This window comes from Helianthus annuus, chromosome 2 (genome assembly GCF_002127325.2).
Source record: "Helianthus annuus cultivar XRQ/B chromosome 2, HanXRQr2.0-SUNRISE, whole genome shotgun sequence".
Taxonomy (NCBI): domain Eukaryota; kingdom Viridiplantae; phylum Streptophyta; class Magnoliopsida; order Asterales; family Asteraceae; genus Helianthus; species Helianthus annuus.
In genome coordinates, this window is record NC_035434.2 from 137,110,636 (window position 1) to 137,127,802 (window position 17,167).

A 17,167-nucleotide genomic window follows, 5' to 3' on the forward strand; every position below is an offset into this window, starting at 1 on the left:
AAACCATCTCTCAAGCACTTCCTCCTATGAGTCAAGGAAGAGACCACATGGTCATCATCGATTTGAATAAATCGATTTAAGGTTCTTGAAGAATGGATTCGCCAGGGATCGTTTTCTTTCCTTAAGTGAAACTCGGGAACAAAACATTTTTTATTTTACTTTCTTTTCCTTCCTTAAATAAAACTCACGAACACAAACATATTTTTATTTCCTTTCTTTTGTCTTTAAAGTGAACTCGGGAATTGCATTTGAGCGGGAAAACACTAAAATTGAGGCTCTAGATAAATGTATCGACGTAAAAATACAAGTAGATGCAGATGTTTTACAACAAGTAGTAATAGCAATTATAATCAATAAAAAAACATTCACACCACCACAATATCAATTATAATCATTAATCAATAGTTGGTCAAAAGAAATTATAATAAATAAATACCACCAAAATAGGTATAAAAAAAGAGTAAATAGCTAGAATCGTTCCTGAGGTTTATTCACTTTCGCCAGATCCATTCAAAAATCTTTTTTTTTTTTCTCATATGAATCACCATTGAGGTTTCAATATCCATCCATTTTACAAACTCTGTTAAAAACTAATGTTAAACGAGGGTGTTTTGGACGGGGCAAGCCAGCCGACGGTGATTGAACGTATGCGATTGCGATGACAAACTAACCGTACTTGAATGCAGTCGACTAACAACGAAAAGAAAGACAAAATCAGATGAAGAACCCTGCCCAATGTTAAAATTTCCACTTCAATTTTCTAATCCAAAATTATTTACACGTGTTCTAATATTTATGTGTTTTATTTTTTGCAAGTGGGCTTGTTGGGTTGCAGATTCTGGATCTACGTAGGCTGCACATTCAAGTTTTATTTCTTGGTTTCCTTCTTGAAGGCTGTAAAGATGAACAAAAACGCAAAAGACATCTCTCTAGTTCAAGTTTCTAGTCCCACTTCCTCAGCAGTTCTAAGTATTTACAAATCGTGCCATTGGTTTTGACATATGTAAAGGATATGTATGCAACAGGTGTTAGATTTCTGTTAGATAATGACTGTAGCAATGTGTGTTTGATTTAAGACCACACGGTGTGGACGTGGATCAGCGGCGTTTATGCCTTTCCACGTCGCACACACCACACCGCACCCGGCGTTGTCCATGGTGTTGAGTTATGAGCTTTAGAGAATTTCATCGGCGTTGAGTTAATAAGTGTGCATATGTGTCATCTTTTCATTGGGCCGTGGAAGTAGCCGTCTTACCCAACGGCTAGTAAAAAAAAGCAAATTTTGAAAAAAAATTTCAATCTTTTTATATATGAATACACAATTACACTCTCAAAAAAATCTCAACCTTTTATATATACATACACCATTACACTCTCAAAAAATCCCAACTTTTTATATAACTCTCGAACACTCTCTCACAAATATCTCAACTTTCATCTTATTACAATGCGGTTATTCCTTAGATCCTAGAAGAGGACATCACGTTATGCAAATCATGGGTCACAGTGGTGGACAACCAAGGGCCTTCCTTACGCACGTCTTCGTTTTGGGAACGAGTTTATCAAGAATTTGCGCGTAGGGGTGAGGCCATCCGATCCAAGGTTGCACTTTATTCACATTTTCGGATGATTCATATTTACGAGATTTGAAGGGATTCTCAACGGCGTGGACAACGACGATGGTGAGCTAAACGAACTCGACATCATCCAAGTCGCTCTCGTCGAATTCCATAACGTGTACGGGCATGACTTTAATTTTTTAATGTTATGGAATTAGTGTCTTTAATTTTTAAGTTATGTAATGTCTTTAATTTTTAAGTTATACTATATGATTAATTAGTATTAATTGGTTTTTATTGGATCATGGTCAAACGATTGAATGCAATAAGCAGCAATGAAGATTCCACCACAAAAAAATGACTAAAATCTATACAACCTAATAAAAGCCTTAATTAGGGGACACATGTCCACCTACTAGGGCCTCTAAACCTCATTTTCCCGCCAACACTAGCATCATCCCTTCATTTCCCTGTGGTGAAGAGTCATGCGGGATCCATTCGCATTCATTCGGGTCGAATTGGTTCTCATATATAAACACATAACCCGGCTTCCTCCTCACTTTTTCATCTCGAATTAGGGTTTCTTAAGCCTCTCTCCCTTTGCTCTCTAAGACTCTTCATATAGATCTGCGTATAATCCGTCCGATTCAAGGTTAGATACTCCATAATGGAATTATAAAATCACGATGTTTATCATTTTTCGCGGAGGTTTCTTCCAAAAATGACTCTGCAGTTTCTCCTCTCCATTTAACTCATTAGTTTCTTTTCTTCAAACGCTAATCGATTATCCTTTGTCGAAGAACTGAAGATGTCGAGGAATAGATTCATGGTTTCAATTTTATCTCCGAATGTGGAATTCTTCGTCAATGTCGCAACATCTTTCAATCGGTAATAATTATATATCTTTCTACATCGTATATAGATTTAGAGTATTGTATTTGATCTGTTCAATCATTGTGTAGATTTTTGCGGTTTTATAAAATCCGTTTACCCTAGAGTTTGATCGATGCCTGATATTTGATTCATGCATTACGATTTTGATTTCATTCAGTATAACACACACATATTTGACAATATATTGCTTGAATAGTTGTATTGATTTTGGATTTTTTTTTAATATGAAATCCTAATTTGGGGATTTTTGAAAAGACAAATCTGAAACCCTAATTTAGTATGACCAACAGGTATGTTTCTTCTCGATCTTTGCTGCTATAACCCGAAGATCTTTTGATTATTTAACTTTGATGTATGTTTAATTTGTTAATCATTCATATATGCTCATATTCGTGGAATAACCTTTGATTTTGTTGGTCAAATCTTGATTGTTTCTAAATCGTTTCTATAATCTTGATTACTCACTCGAAACTAATCGTTTTTGAAATTTTAAATATTGATTTCTATTTTGTTGAATCGGGTTTGATTTTGTCGGTCATATGTTCATGTTTTAGATGTTATTTGTTTTGTTTCATCTGAAATCACTTTATCCTGCGTGAGCTTTTGTGTAATTTTGATTTATCATTCATACTTTTGTTCGTAATTTAGAGTTTAAAAAAATCACTTTTAATGTTTTGTTCAAGGACCACGAAATAGCTGACCTGACTTTAGGCGATTGAAGTTTTCGTTTACATAACGTGTACGTGCACTGTTGTTGCCGCTTTGACCCGTTCCATTGCAATTGTTAAGGTAAGAATTTCACAATTTTTTAACTCAAATCCTCATAACATATGTGTTTGTAAGTTCTGCTTGAATTTGGCTTATGATTCTACCTTATTTAGTTTCAGTATTTGAAGTTTATATTAACAACTATTGAATTACAAATTTCAGATTAATCTACGATAACTGAGTATTGGTAGTCATATTAATGATTCTGGAATGTGATATAATTTGGTGGCGTGCATCTGACTGGTAAGATTTGGGCTTTATAATTTCATAAGATAATCCATCTGTTGTTTAATCAATAAATATTACATATGTAGTATAAATAACGTGTTTTTGAATGTTGATAGGTTATTTTAAATAGCTGTTATTTTCATCGAGGGACTCGAACATACCCGTTGATTAAAGATTTTTTGAAGTGTAAAGAAGTTGTAAAATAAAGATTTCAAGCAATTTTATTGCAGGTACCAGAGTCTGAGGAAACCGCATTTAATGCCCCCAATAAGCAAGAACACATGGACTAGAATGTTTGGATTTCGTTTGACTTGAGCAGAGTTGGTATTTTCATATCCGGCTGCTATCAGTTCATATTAAATTTTTAGACGAACTAATTATAAAATAAAACCAATGCTTTCCGAGCTTTCATAAACCAATGCATGTGTAGTAACACCAAACACGACATATGTTTTATCTCATTTTTGTGTTGGAGCAAGAAAAGCAAGGTATTGTTTTCTTGGTGTTTGATAAAGACAACCCTAAGGGTTGTTTTTAAAGTTGATTTTTATGTTTTATTATAGTTTCACTATATGGTTAATGGTTTTGGGTGGTTGATGATTGATGGTTAAAGTATCACCATTTAACCGATGATTTGATCTCAGTTGATGGTCGCAGGCTACAGTCCATCACAAGGCACAAAGGAAGAGGGGGATGGTGGTTTTGAAAGTTGATGGTATCAGGTAAGTTTTATCCATATTATTACCATAAATTATCAATTTTATTGCTCGATCCATGTATGACGGTAATCTATTTAAAACGATGATTATGTTGGAAATCATGAAGCATAGAGATGGTAGATATATTGTTGCCATGGAGGCCATGAAAGAGGTTTCAGTTGCTCTGAAAGCATGCTTCAATGTATAAGGTACATAATTTGTGGGTTTAGCTTATGAATATGTAAAAGCTACAATCATGTATATTGTATTAGACCTGATAACACTTTATTATTAGAACTCAGCTATCTTCCAGGAAGCATGGCATTGTGAACTTGAGGAAGTTGAACCCGTTGAGTCGTTTAGGGTAATAAAAAAATATGCTAATTGGTATAATATGTTTCATGACTAGATTCTTACTGTAATATTATATTAATATTATTTTTAACCCATTCAATTATGATAATATTATTTAAAAAAAGGTCGAAAGTGCCCCATGTGCATTTAAGGCTCATGTCTTGAAATTAGTATAAATTTTTTCAACACTAATTATTTTAGTATTCTGGGTTGACCCAACCTGATCCGTTTCGATGGGCACAAAACTATTTGTTTTGACTCGACCATTTTACCAAGAGTTTTATGAATGCATGTATTTTGCCATCTTTTCTTCAGCCACCACTCACACATTCTAACACAAAGAAACTTCAGAAGAAGATTGTCAACTTAAAAGTGAAGTTGCTACCGTGGTTAAGTGGTGAAGCTCACTCTTTCCTTAAAGGGGTAAGTCACTTAGTCATGATTAACCTCTTACTATACATGCTAATCGCTAGAACTATTTAAACTTTGTGTGTTTATATACGACAGTTGTTGCAAAAGTACCCGACGCTAAGGCTTGGAAGCTGGACTCGAGGTTGTCATGATATCAAAAATCATAAATGGGTCAACGAAATAGCAAGTGAATTCTAAAGAAAAACTGGTTTGAAGATGGGTATAAATTTCAAAGCAGACTAGACTCACTTTATCAGCACCAGAGATGGACACCAGATTTCTACTCAGGTTAGGGTATCCCCTATTTTAATCAAGTCAATGTACGCATCAAGTTCAAAAGAAGAACTTTTTGTTGGAAAATAATTTTTTTGAAAGTAAAATAAAAAGTCAACGTTTATTTTTTCAATTTTAACAAGAAGTCAATAGAAATCAAAGAAAGGTTGTAGGTTATATTTGTTTGCAATATATAGATATGGGGTGTAATATTGAATGCTGATACAACTTTTGAGTCTATTATGGTTGGTTTATTTTGGTTTTGGTTTTGTTTGAATGGGTAGTTAATAAGGCCATCGGCGATGGTTGGTATGGTTTAGGATTTGGACAATGAGATCTCACAGTGGACGTGTGGAGTTATATATGCAATTTGTTTAGTCCAGAGTAGTGAACAAGTGGGCTTATGACATAAATGGTAAAATCAAGTTAGAAGATGTTAGATTTGACTGGTAAATCCGTTCAAGAGGTACATAAATGTTAAGAGCAAGCAAACTAGATGGGTTGGGTAACAGACTAACAGGTTAAAATGAGTTTGCGTCAATACGGCTAAAGTTTTGGTCTGGGCTGAAGTGAGAATTATGAGTTTTATACATTTGTTTATCCCTTCTTTTTAGATAAGTTGAATTTTTGGCATTTTCTTTTCATTAGGTATGTTTATTTTTATTATTTTAATAAAAATAACCATATCTTAATATTTTACCCTTTGTATTATATCATTCTTTTTTCTCTAAATATCATCTCTGTTACTTAATGAGCCCCTCCTCACTATGCTTTAAATACTCATTAGGTATGTTATGTGTCTATTATTTCATTATCTTCAAAGTTCACTTATATTTAAGACTTGGGAAACCTGTAACCGTAGATTTGAGAGGCAACGTATATGTATGTATTTTTTTAGTTTTGTAAGTATTCTAAATTTATGTGTTCAAGTGGATTGTAAACCTGCCAACATATTTACTAATGCAAGTCGTAAAAGTAACACCCCAAAGAGCCACGAGTTGCCTGAAATTTGATTTTTTTACAACATGAAGTATTTGGAGATTTATGCATTATACCTGTAAATTTTTCTATTTTCATTCTTAGATATAACAAGTATCATAAGTTAAGAATAATTATGAATTTACTATTTTTGAAATAGTTCTTTTATGGTTTATGTTTACTTAGGTTAAATGGGCTCTCGAGTGGAAACAGGCGCTGACCTAGGATGAAGTTGAGGATGAGGTGCATCTAATTTTGGGGCTGCTGCATATTACGCATATTAAGGACGAGCTGGACAGGTTGGGTTGGCTGTACCGGGGAATGTTGGCGGAGTTCACATTAAAACAAATCAGATTTTAGTTTACTAGGGGTCCAAATAATAATACGGGTCATAACGGGTTCTACTGGAATAAGATTGCAGTTCCAAAAGTTAGTTGTTTTGTTTGGATAGCGGTCAACGCCAACATTCCAACGGCTATGGCCCTTGTGGCGAGGGCCGTTGAGATGGGAAATGTCCCATGTATGGTATACGGGATGAGACTGCAGATCATTTACTTGCAGGTTGTATAAGTGCTAGAGCGATATGTTGGAGCATGCTCTTAAAATGAACAAACCAGCAAGGAAGAACCCTATTATCTATATGTTTTTCTTAATGACCATTTGGAAGATGTGTACGCGTCGAAATGACAAGGCTTTTAGAGAAAAAAAGTATGTCTTGATGCAAAAGTTTTGCTAGAGGAAAAGTCTAGATTCGGACGCGTCAAAGTGCGGGTCTGTCCTTGAATAGCTCGAGCAATTTTGATGTTGGTTTATGAGGTTTATGCGGGTTTTAGCATTATTATTTTTTTTGGATTATGTATGTTTTTTTCTTTGTGTTTTTTGGGGTTGTATGCTCTATCTTAGCTTCTGGCTAAGATGGAGTTTGTGAGGTTCTTAAATAAATTTGTCTCCTTTGCTTAGGCAAAAATAATGTTATTAAGTCTTATGTTTGTTATTAATTATTAATTAATTAATTCTAAATGTATATATTTTATTTGTTGTAAACAGATGGTGAGTGGGGATCAGCAAGTATGTGTTAATTTTTTTTTTTGGAGAAGGGCTATATAATCTAATGTGGCAATACAAGTATTTATTGTGGCATGATACCTTTATTCGTGTTAATTCTTGGTGTTGAGTGGGTATTTGTTACTGGGCTGGGCTAGGGGTACATCACTTACTAATTAGTCAAATGAGGATGTGGCAATCAATTTTCTTTTGTTAGTTATAGTAGGATGCTTTTTTTTAATCTTTAAATTCACAAAAGTTCTAATTTTGACTTTTTGGTGACCAATATGCTTTTTTATTCAACATGGAAAGCTTCCAGCAAGTTATGCGAGTGATAAGAGTGTTGATCATCTCAAAAAGTTTAAGCAAGGGAAAGTCATGACAATTTTATAATTCACTGTATCTATTTCCTTTTAGGAATAATCATATAATTTTCTTCGAATCTATACCTCAAAAACATACTATTTGTCTCCCACGAAGTTTGCAGGTATTAGCACTAATATCATATATAACAATTATTATTATAAGATTCTATTATCCAAGAAAATAGGAGGTAAGTGGGTACTTTGAATATACCATTTAGTATATCATAGAAAAACTCTACGACATCAAAAAAAAAAAAAAAAAATTGGTCCATATAAATACATCACAAAAAAGAGGGTGGCTAGAGGGTCCATTAAAATATATACATCATACGATCAAGGCCAAAAAAATAAAAAAAAGTAATACTAGAAATCAAATTGATGTGTTGTCTGTTGAAACTAAAACTCTTCTTGACCCGCTCAATGGTTTGCCCAAGTAAGAAGAAATTTTATATTTAATCTGTTCACTAAATATGGAATTTTCTGGGTACGAATTGACACCCATATTTAGTATAATGTACCCAAACATGTTTTAACACAATAAGTTGTTTTTCTTTCCGAATTGTGTTCTTAATGTTCAACTTCAGATTTCCATAAGTCCATGCGTACAGTATGTTTATAATCAGTTTAAACGTAATTTTTTTTTTCAAAAAATAAAAAAACATATCATTTTCCAACACCGCGAAATTCGCGGGTATTAGCACTAGTCTAACTATAAAACCCAAAACAAAAACACAGGTGCAAAAGATACAATTGTAAACCTTAAAAGTTCATTGATTTAACCCAACAGTTGCGAATAGTGCATTGAATCATTAAAGAGATGCACTTGACAAGTCGGTGATGCTAATAAAACATAATAATGAAGCTACCTATGACCAGCTAGGTTCAATCCACGCATGAGGGTTGAGATGATATGTGGTTCCCATGAAATTCACAAAACTTTCTTCAATATTGGATGTGTGATACCTTCTTGTTTCGAGAGAATAGAACACTATCTTCCAGTTATCAGAATGCACGCGCGGAAAGTAAATCTTGTTCGCCATTGTTGGCATTTTGGCTTCCATGCAAAGGCATGACTTACCATAAATATAAATCGCATACTTTCCTAAATTCTCTGTCTTCTCCCATTCAGTAGAATCATTATTCAACTTGAATACATCAACACGTCCTCCAAACTCGCTCATGGTGACTAGTAAAAGCTGTTGATCACATTTCATTAGAAAGTTTTGTTTGAGAGATCCGTCACTACTGTTTGGGCCTTTGGCTAAAACTTTACGCCAAGTGTAATGTTCGTTGTCTGTATCTATGAAATCAAGCCCTCCATTGTTATACAAAGCATAAAGATTTCGGGCATAGAGTGTAGCAAAACGAAAGGAGCGTGAGCTATCACCACTAAAATTTAGAAGACGGAAACTACGCCAAGATGGTTCTCGAGCTACAAAGTAGACGAAAACATGCCATTCGCCTCGTGTTGTAAATCCAACAACCATACATTCAGAGGAAGTAGGTGGTGCTGAGAAACAATAGGTGTCTAATCTAGGGGCGTCCGGAAGCTCACGGATATCACTTGTGAAGGGGTTAAAGAACATTAGTTGTCCCGCAAGTAGTGGTCCCTTAAGTCTTTCTATAAGCAGCCAACCATACATGGAACAATGTATTTGCACATCACCAATCAATTCTCGAGGTGTCTTTATAAAGTACCTATCACCAAACATTGGATCAGTAAAAGAGGTAACACGCCGATCTTGGTCTAACACCATTAGCAATGGTGAAACTAATGAATATGTCTGCAATCTCCCTCCCTTACTCCATCGGATCATAGGTGCTGCTAAGTGGCATTTCTTACAGACAGCACGAAAGTTAAGGTATTCGACGCCAACACAAAACTCCATAATCGTCTTCAAAACATCAAACGGAATGTTGAGAAGGCGTGACTCCATATTCTCCCCTTCAATCGTCGTGTTATTACTATTATTTGTACTGTCCTCTTCTTGTCGTAACCTGCACAACAAATGATCTTTAGGAAACTATATCCCCCTATTCTAGTGCACATCAATTAAAAGGAATACCTGCATTCCGCCGATGATGCATAGGGCGTTGGCATGATAGATAAAGCTACGGTTTTATTCTTGTAGTCATATGACTGTATTACTTTCCCGGATTTGTCAAGAAGGTGTACATAACCCCCTAACTCCGAGCCAATTGCAGGGCTGTAAAACATGCTATGTTGAGAAAGATCCAAAAAGATTGCAGCACCTTTGAGATCTTCCATTCGTTCCCATCTTATATTTTTCGTGTCCAATTTATATACATACACCCCACAAACTGTTTTCTCTCCCGCATCATCAATAACACCTAATTTAACGAAGAACAATTCGCTACAACATCCTTTAAAAAAACCAATAGTATATGAATGACCATCCATGTAGAAAGTTGTCGGGTGCTTCAAATACCACGAGAGACTTATCACAATTTCTGTACCCTTAACCTCAATATCGACGAGTATGACACATCGCAACCTATTCCCAATACAACTCAAGGCATATACTTTACCATTGCAACAAGTTAGGTTGTCTAAGAAACCATCACAGCCCACTATGCTCCTCATCTGCTTAGCGTATGACATTTCAACCCATTTGTACCTCTTTCTTCTACGGTCTAGCCGACAAAAAACAATGGTGGGTTTCTTAGTTGTTAACATGAAAATTGAACCATGATAATCGGGAGGGGACGACAAACAACATTCTCGATCTCCCTTTTCGGAAATCAAGCGAGGGAGGCGGATGATTTTGGAAGTCACGGGGTTCCAAAGTGACCACATGTCATTGTATGGATGGTTAGAGAGAATCACCCAACCATGGAAACACCCCTGGATACACTTCCCGTGAGACGAAGGAATTTGGTACCTGTGTTGAGACGGCGGCTCACGCATGGTATAGATAATATGGTCTTCGTTGTTTCTGAGCATCTGATAGTGATGAACCCACCAAGGATGGTTGGCAAATAGGGTGGGTAAGCCATCACATATGGATGCACAAATATGCTTCTTCTGCTCCATCTGAAAATGGTCATAACAACATTTTTATTCAAGCAGCAGTCATGTTATGTTTGGAACACAAAATCATCAGGCTCAGACATACTTAGTAAATAATCATGTTGAAATTAGAGGGGTGAATCTAAGATTTTCTTTAAAAAACATGAATCGGTGTTGACCCCTAACTAAAAGGTTAGTTCTACAACTAGATCTATCTATGATAGAGGTTTCTAACTTGATTATAATCCAAACAAGACTCACCTTTTATCATAATTTCACACAAAATTACATAAGTAAGCTTCGTTATTATGAAGTTTACATGTTGGTTGCGACACATATTGAATTAATACCTCAAACTTCACGGCAGTTCCCGAATCAAAACCGAGAATATTTAGAGACTTCTGTTTAACCTAGTTTTGTAACCGCTTTTGTTAACTTACAATCAGGACCTTCACTTTCAAAACTTTTTTTATTCTCTCCATTCTCTTAAAATTTGACTACAAACATGTATTTATATCATTTGCATTGGATATATTTAGTTTTCCTGCGTCGTCAGAGGCTGTGGAGTTACTCAAGGTTTAAAAGAACCGAAAAGAGTTTCGAGGCGTTTCCCCTTCTTCTCACAGGGCGTAAGCCTCGAGACGAAACGAGATGTAAGGCGTAGGCGATATTAAGAAATAAAGATAAAATTATATATATTATAAAAAAAAAAATACTAAACATCAAACACAGAGTTACCAATTTCATCAGATTCAATAGTTTAAAACATCATAAAAGACAAAGAGTTTCTAATTAAACTCAAATAGCATAAAAATATCATCTTCGTCACTAACAGCAGATTAAATAGGTTTTATACAGCAATACGACGTCTTTATGTTCAATCTTAATAACTAAGCATCAATATCTAACCTAATATCAATCTGAACAATCAATTAACAATTTCAACTATTCAATTAAATTAAACCAGTTAAGAAGTAGTCAAGTACACAATCAGTTAACTATTAAGCATCTATTATATACCCGCAATCAATTAAACTAGTACATATATGATAATCACTAATCACCTTGATGGATTAAACAAGAAAGAACTAACCTGGAAGATGAGAAGATCAAGAACAGCGATAAACGTGATCAACAGTACATAGAACTTATTAGAACATGCATTTTTTTTGATGCGCAGGTATAAACATGATAGATAGGTAATGTCTATCTAAAGAGAAAAAATAGCCCCGGTAAGTTTTAGGAGATAAAAAGGGTCCCGCCAATACAGGTCACCGCATAAAGAACCCTAAATTTTCATGATAAGACCATGGGCGGGGGTTTGGGGCGTGGCTAGCCAAGGAACGTTGCTTTAGCCACACCGAGCCAACGTGGGTAGCGGCGTTGTCCCACTGGCGTGGCTAGGATGCATGGCGTGGGGCGGTCAGCGATCTTGGCTGATGATGTGGCTGGCCATGATTGGGTTGCTCAATGTAGCCATTGGGCTAGCCGTTTGGCCAACCGCTATTCTTAAAAACTAAATAAATAAATAAATTATTCCTTATATAAACCCACAATAATTAGTTTTGTATGAAAAGGATCAAATAAGAAACGTGATGTACGCGTGTATCATTCTACACAACATGATTTTAGAGGATGAAGGTCGTGCGGTAGTTGAATATTATCCCGACGAGACCGAGCCAAATAACGAAGATATTAGTAACGAGGAGAGAGCGCTAAACAAAAATCTAATACAGTCAAGACAAATAAGTTCAAATCTTCGAGCTACGTTTCTCGTCAATAACCTTTACGCTTCGATACTATTTGATACTGGTGCCGACAGAAGCTTTGTTTGTTGAACTGTGCGCGCTCTAAGTTTGTTTCGACGCTTCATAGATTTGACTACATCGACGACGAAAGCGAAGATGATTGATTTTTTCTAGTAATGTGATTTAATTTTTTTTAGTAATGTAAAGTGTAATATTTTTTTAGTAACATGTATTTTTTTAGTAACATGTATTTTTTTAGTTATTTAATTTAAATTAAATTAATATATATTACATTACAATTACATTACATTAATAAAAGAATTGAAATGAATAATGATTTTAATATTATAATAATATATAGTTTTTTAATATTTCTATTATTTTAATATTATAATAATAGTTATTTTCTTTACTTTTTAACTTTAATCATTTTTTTAATATTAGGGTTGGGATAAGCTTGATGTCAACCGGTATCGAACCAGTCTGGTATCGAAAATACCGGTACGGTCCTGTTCCGTATCAGTACATGAAGGTAAAAACCGTCACTAATACAAAAAACGCCAAAAGTTGGTGCCGAATTGAAATTGGAAATCTTTCTGTTCGGGAAATTCAGTGCTGCTACCCGGTACCATTTGCTCATCCCTGATCATGGTTACCATAGGAACAACGGTATCGTACAACTTTTTTGTTGATTTTCTTTAACTTTTAATTTTTTTCTTTTTTAGTTTCAGGGGTAGAGATGAGCTCCGTGCCAACCGATACAGAATCGATACTGATACCAAAAATACCAGTTACGGTACCGGTCTATGAAGGTAAAAAACTGTAGTGTACCGGTACCAGAAACGCCAAAAGTCGGTACCGAATTGGTACATAAGATCTTTCGGTTTGGCAAATTTGGTATCAGTACCCAGAACAATTTGCTCATCCCTGACCACGGGTTTTAATACGAACAACATCGTTACCATACAACTTTTTTTGTTGATTTTCTTTCGGTTATCTTTTAGTGTTTTTTTTTTCAACATTTTCTATTTATTCTTGTTAGCAGTTCCGTTCGCAACACGCTCGTGGTGATTTCAAAACACATGTAAACACAGACTAAATAACAAAAGAAATTTGCCGCAACATGGGGAGCTTCTTTAAACCTAGTTGGTGTTTTAAAAATTAAATTAATAAATTATATTATTATTACATTAAAAAATATATATTACACTTGTCACCCCCACACCGCCTAGCCACGCCCTCCCACACCCCATCTTTTTTTGGTGGCCCGATGGACCCATCTCCGCCACATGTCAACCCAAGCCCCACCGCACCCCATAGTCTAAAACCAATCGTACGCCTCTGAGTTAGTTTTACGCCTCAAAACGAAACGACTGCCTCAATTCTCAATCTGTAACACCTCAACCACTAGGAACCCGTGGCGGAAACGTCAGAGAGTCACGTTACAAGATTGTTCACAACACATGAGACAAATTGAAATATTGTATTTACATAGTTCTTAAAATGTCACATAATATTTGTTTTTTATTAAAGCAACTAAGGCAAAATCCATTTCCTTATGTGTAGTTGTTTTGGTCAAAAACTAATAGTTCAATTTTTAATACCAAACTTAGAGTGTGAGGATCGGCGCATATAATAACTAAAAGTATGTAGTTTGGATCCTGGATGAACAATTAGGATCCTTGCATAGAAAAACAGTTTTGAGTGGATTTAGTAATTGTTTTGGTCAAAAACTGGCAAGATCAATTTAGTCCCAAACTTAGAAAGTGAGGTATGGTGATGCTGAAAATGGTGAGTTTGGTATTGTGGATCCTGGGCAAACTGTCAGAAATCTTGGTTCGAAAAACCAGTTTATAAGTGTTGTATGCAAAGTAATTGATCAAAATTGAATGTTTAATGAAAGAAAACAGTAAGTAATGATAAAACACGAGAGTTGCTACGGAGAAAAGCCCTTGATATCTACGAGAGATGATCACCCACGTGTCATTCGTCACGTCCCGTATAGCGAGTAATGAAAATGGTCAACCAATTTTTTTGCTACCAGCTTTCCTAACTGTTGCTTTACTACGGTGTTCACCACCACAGTCGCACACAAGCCAAACCATCCCCATACTACCACCAATATTTTTTCGATCGACGGGTAACAATAACGTAACCATTCTCATTCCCCGTTGCTTGTACCCAATTATTCATATCAGTTAGAGATATGAAACGCTAAAAGACAGTTACGTTATTAATAATAATTATAATTTTAACAATAATAATTATAATTATAATATCAACAATAGTTATATAATTTTAACAATAGTAATAATAGTTATAATAATTATAATATTAACAATAATTATAATTTTAACAATAGTTATATAATTTTAACAATAGTAATAATAATTATAATAATTATAATATTAACAATCTTAACAATAATTATAATTTTAACAATAGCAATAATAATTATAAACTTGTATCCGTAATCCGGAAATGATTGCTGCGTCAGGTAATATGGTTCAGCAACAGGGGCGTTCTCGGCACCGTATCCTACGTATCCATCCAGATTGCCTTGTTACACGTACGAAGATTCATACCCGTATCCGTAATCCGGATACACTAGATGCACCGGGTAATATGGTTCATCAACAGGTGGAGTCGGAGCCTCATTCATGTCTGGAAACTGTATTTTTTGATATACCGGGACGCAAGACATAACCTCCTCCTCCTCATTAGCATCATTTACTCCCCATGCGTTGTTAGAATAGAGATTAAAGAAATAATTCCCGTCCTAAAATGACGACATTTTACCACCATCGATGAAGTAAGTATACAAAGGAATTGAAGAATGGGATGTATTGTTTGAATTCATAGGCAGAGATGGATGTTTAATTAAATACAATTTTGAATTCACAATTATCAGCCTCGTATAGCTCTATACTCTGCGTATAGCTTTATTCACGTGCCTGTCCAACCTTGTACCATGTCAAATCTGTCTAACATACGCTGCGTATAGCTCTATACGCAGCGTACATACACTATACATGTGTTGCGTATAGTATATCAGACAGATTTGACATGGTACGAGGTTGGAAAATCCGGTCGTGTCTTTACCCTTTACCTCCCCATCGTATAGACCTATACGCACTGTATACGCTGTGTATAGGTCTATACACAACATAGGTAAACCCTAAGTGTGTAGATATTCAGCCTTGGTGTGCATATAAACTGAACCTGAATAATAAAGCAACAAGTTTGTAGCTCATTGTTAATACTTATGCTTTTTGTTATTCTTTTAAAATTTCTTATAATACTACATTGATAAAAAAACAAATTATAAGTGCAAAAAAAACTAAATAAATCTTATGAGTTGTAAGTGATCAAATGTCATTTTTGCTATGAAGCATGTGGTACAATGTTGGTAAAAAAAGTATTTACTGCCGTCTACTAGTACTGAAGAAACCTTTATTTTTAAAAGTGAGTGAATTACCCAAATGTCACTACTAAAGTTTATATATTAATCCATCTTCTTTAGTCTTCAGTTCACTAGTTCCTTATTAGACTATAAACTTAATTATATATGTATTATGTATCATTAGGATAATTAAACTTATAATTACGTGTGTATGTAACATATTAGCGGAGGGTTATGTCGGTTTAGTGACACCGTTTCAAATGACGGTTGTTCCCTCCAAAACTAACCACCGCATAACCGTCTTCCCTTATGTATATAATGACACTTGCCGGCAACTTTTACCAGCACCAAGATATTATTCAATATCCCTCTTTTATCGATCTCATATTCATTCGAAGTGTGTTTGTTATTTATCCTTAATCTAAGTTTGATATGGATTCTATCAATAAGCACTGTGAATCCAATCTGGAAATCCATACGAGTGATGTTAAACTTCCGCTGACAACAAGTGGTATCAGAGCCACGTTCAAACAAGAGGATGTTCTTAATCCGTCATCGTTAATAATGTGACAACCCGAGTTTTCAAGGTCTCTATTCGAATTAACTTAATACTTATTTGCAAAGTATGTCGTTATATTTATTTGAGGTGCAATATACGTGTTGATTGTAGATTCGTTGTGTGTATATTATGGGTGCATGTGTATACATATCTTGTATTAATAATTAATAATTAATAATATGAACTGTATAAAAATTGAAACATGAAACCTTTGCCGAAAACCCCTACCCCACGAAAACACCCATGAGTGGCGAAAACACTATAGTGTTTTCGTCCACTATCTGGCGAAAACAATAAATGGGCTTTGGCCCAGTGGCAGTCTGTTTTAATACCATATTCCCCACTTTACGTAAAAGCTTAATCGCCAAACCCTAGAGTCCTTTTTCCTGTGCGACGGCAATGATGTGCACAAAATGCAACATATGAATTATATCAATTGTGGCTTAAAACTAACCCTTTTTTAGTACTAATATTGAAAAAAATGTGCTTTTGTCTTCCTTTTGTATTTTCAGGATTAAATGAGCTCAAAACAACAAAAGAAGCAAAAAGACAGCAAAATCTAACGTAAATACAAGAAAGGGAACAAAAGTGACATGCCCGACCCCCCGACAGCATCTTCCCAAGCAAAACAAAGAAGACAGAAGACTGAACACGCCCCGTGCTCAGTGAGCACGGGGCCGTGCCCAAGTGCCAGCAGAAAAAACAAACTCATAGAAGCTTCTGTTGCCCACCACGGGGCCGTGCCCAGCGGACACGGGTGCGTGGTCAACTTCCTGCAGGCGCATTTATTGTAATTGCGAATTACAAATAATGAAGAGAGAGAGACAGATGGACACGTGGCCGTGCCCAGCGGA

General features: G+C 35.3%; 1 protein-coding gene across 1 annotated transcript; it reads right to left on the reverse strand.

Annotated features, from left to right (window-relative positions):
* Positions 1 to 8,319: 8,319 nt before the first annotated feature.
* Positions 8,320 to 11,801, reverse strand: LOC110922857. The gene is made up of 3 exons (XM_022167061.2): positions 11,697 to 11,801; positions 9,639 to 10,627; positions 8,320 to 9,570 (listed from the first exon to the last, which is right to left on the reverse strand). Exons 2-3 carry the CDS (start codon positions 10,625 to 10,627, stop codon positions 8,439 to 8,441), a joined length of 2,121 nt encoding a protein of 706 aa, XP_022022753.1. The 5' UTR covers positions 11,697 to 11,801; the 3' UTR covers positions 8,320 to 8,438.
* Positions 11,802 to 17,167: the final 5,366 nt, after the last annotated feature.

Coding starts and splice junctions, on each gene's coding strand:
- LOC110922857 (XM_022167061.2), bottom strand. CDS start 10,627: ATGGAGCAGAAGAAGCATATTTGTGCATCCATATGTGATGGCTTACCC. Junction 9,571..9,638: donor GCATCATCGGCGGAATGCAG/GTATTCCTTTTA, acceptor TTTGTTGTGCAG/GTTACGACAAGAAGAGGACA.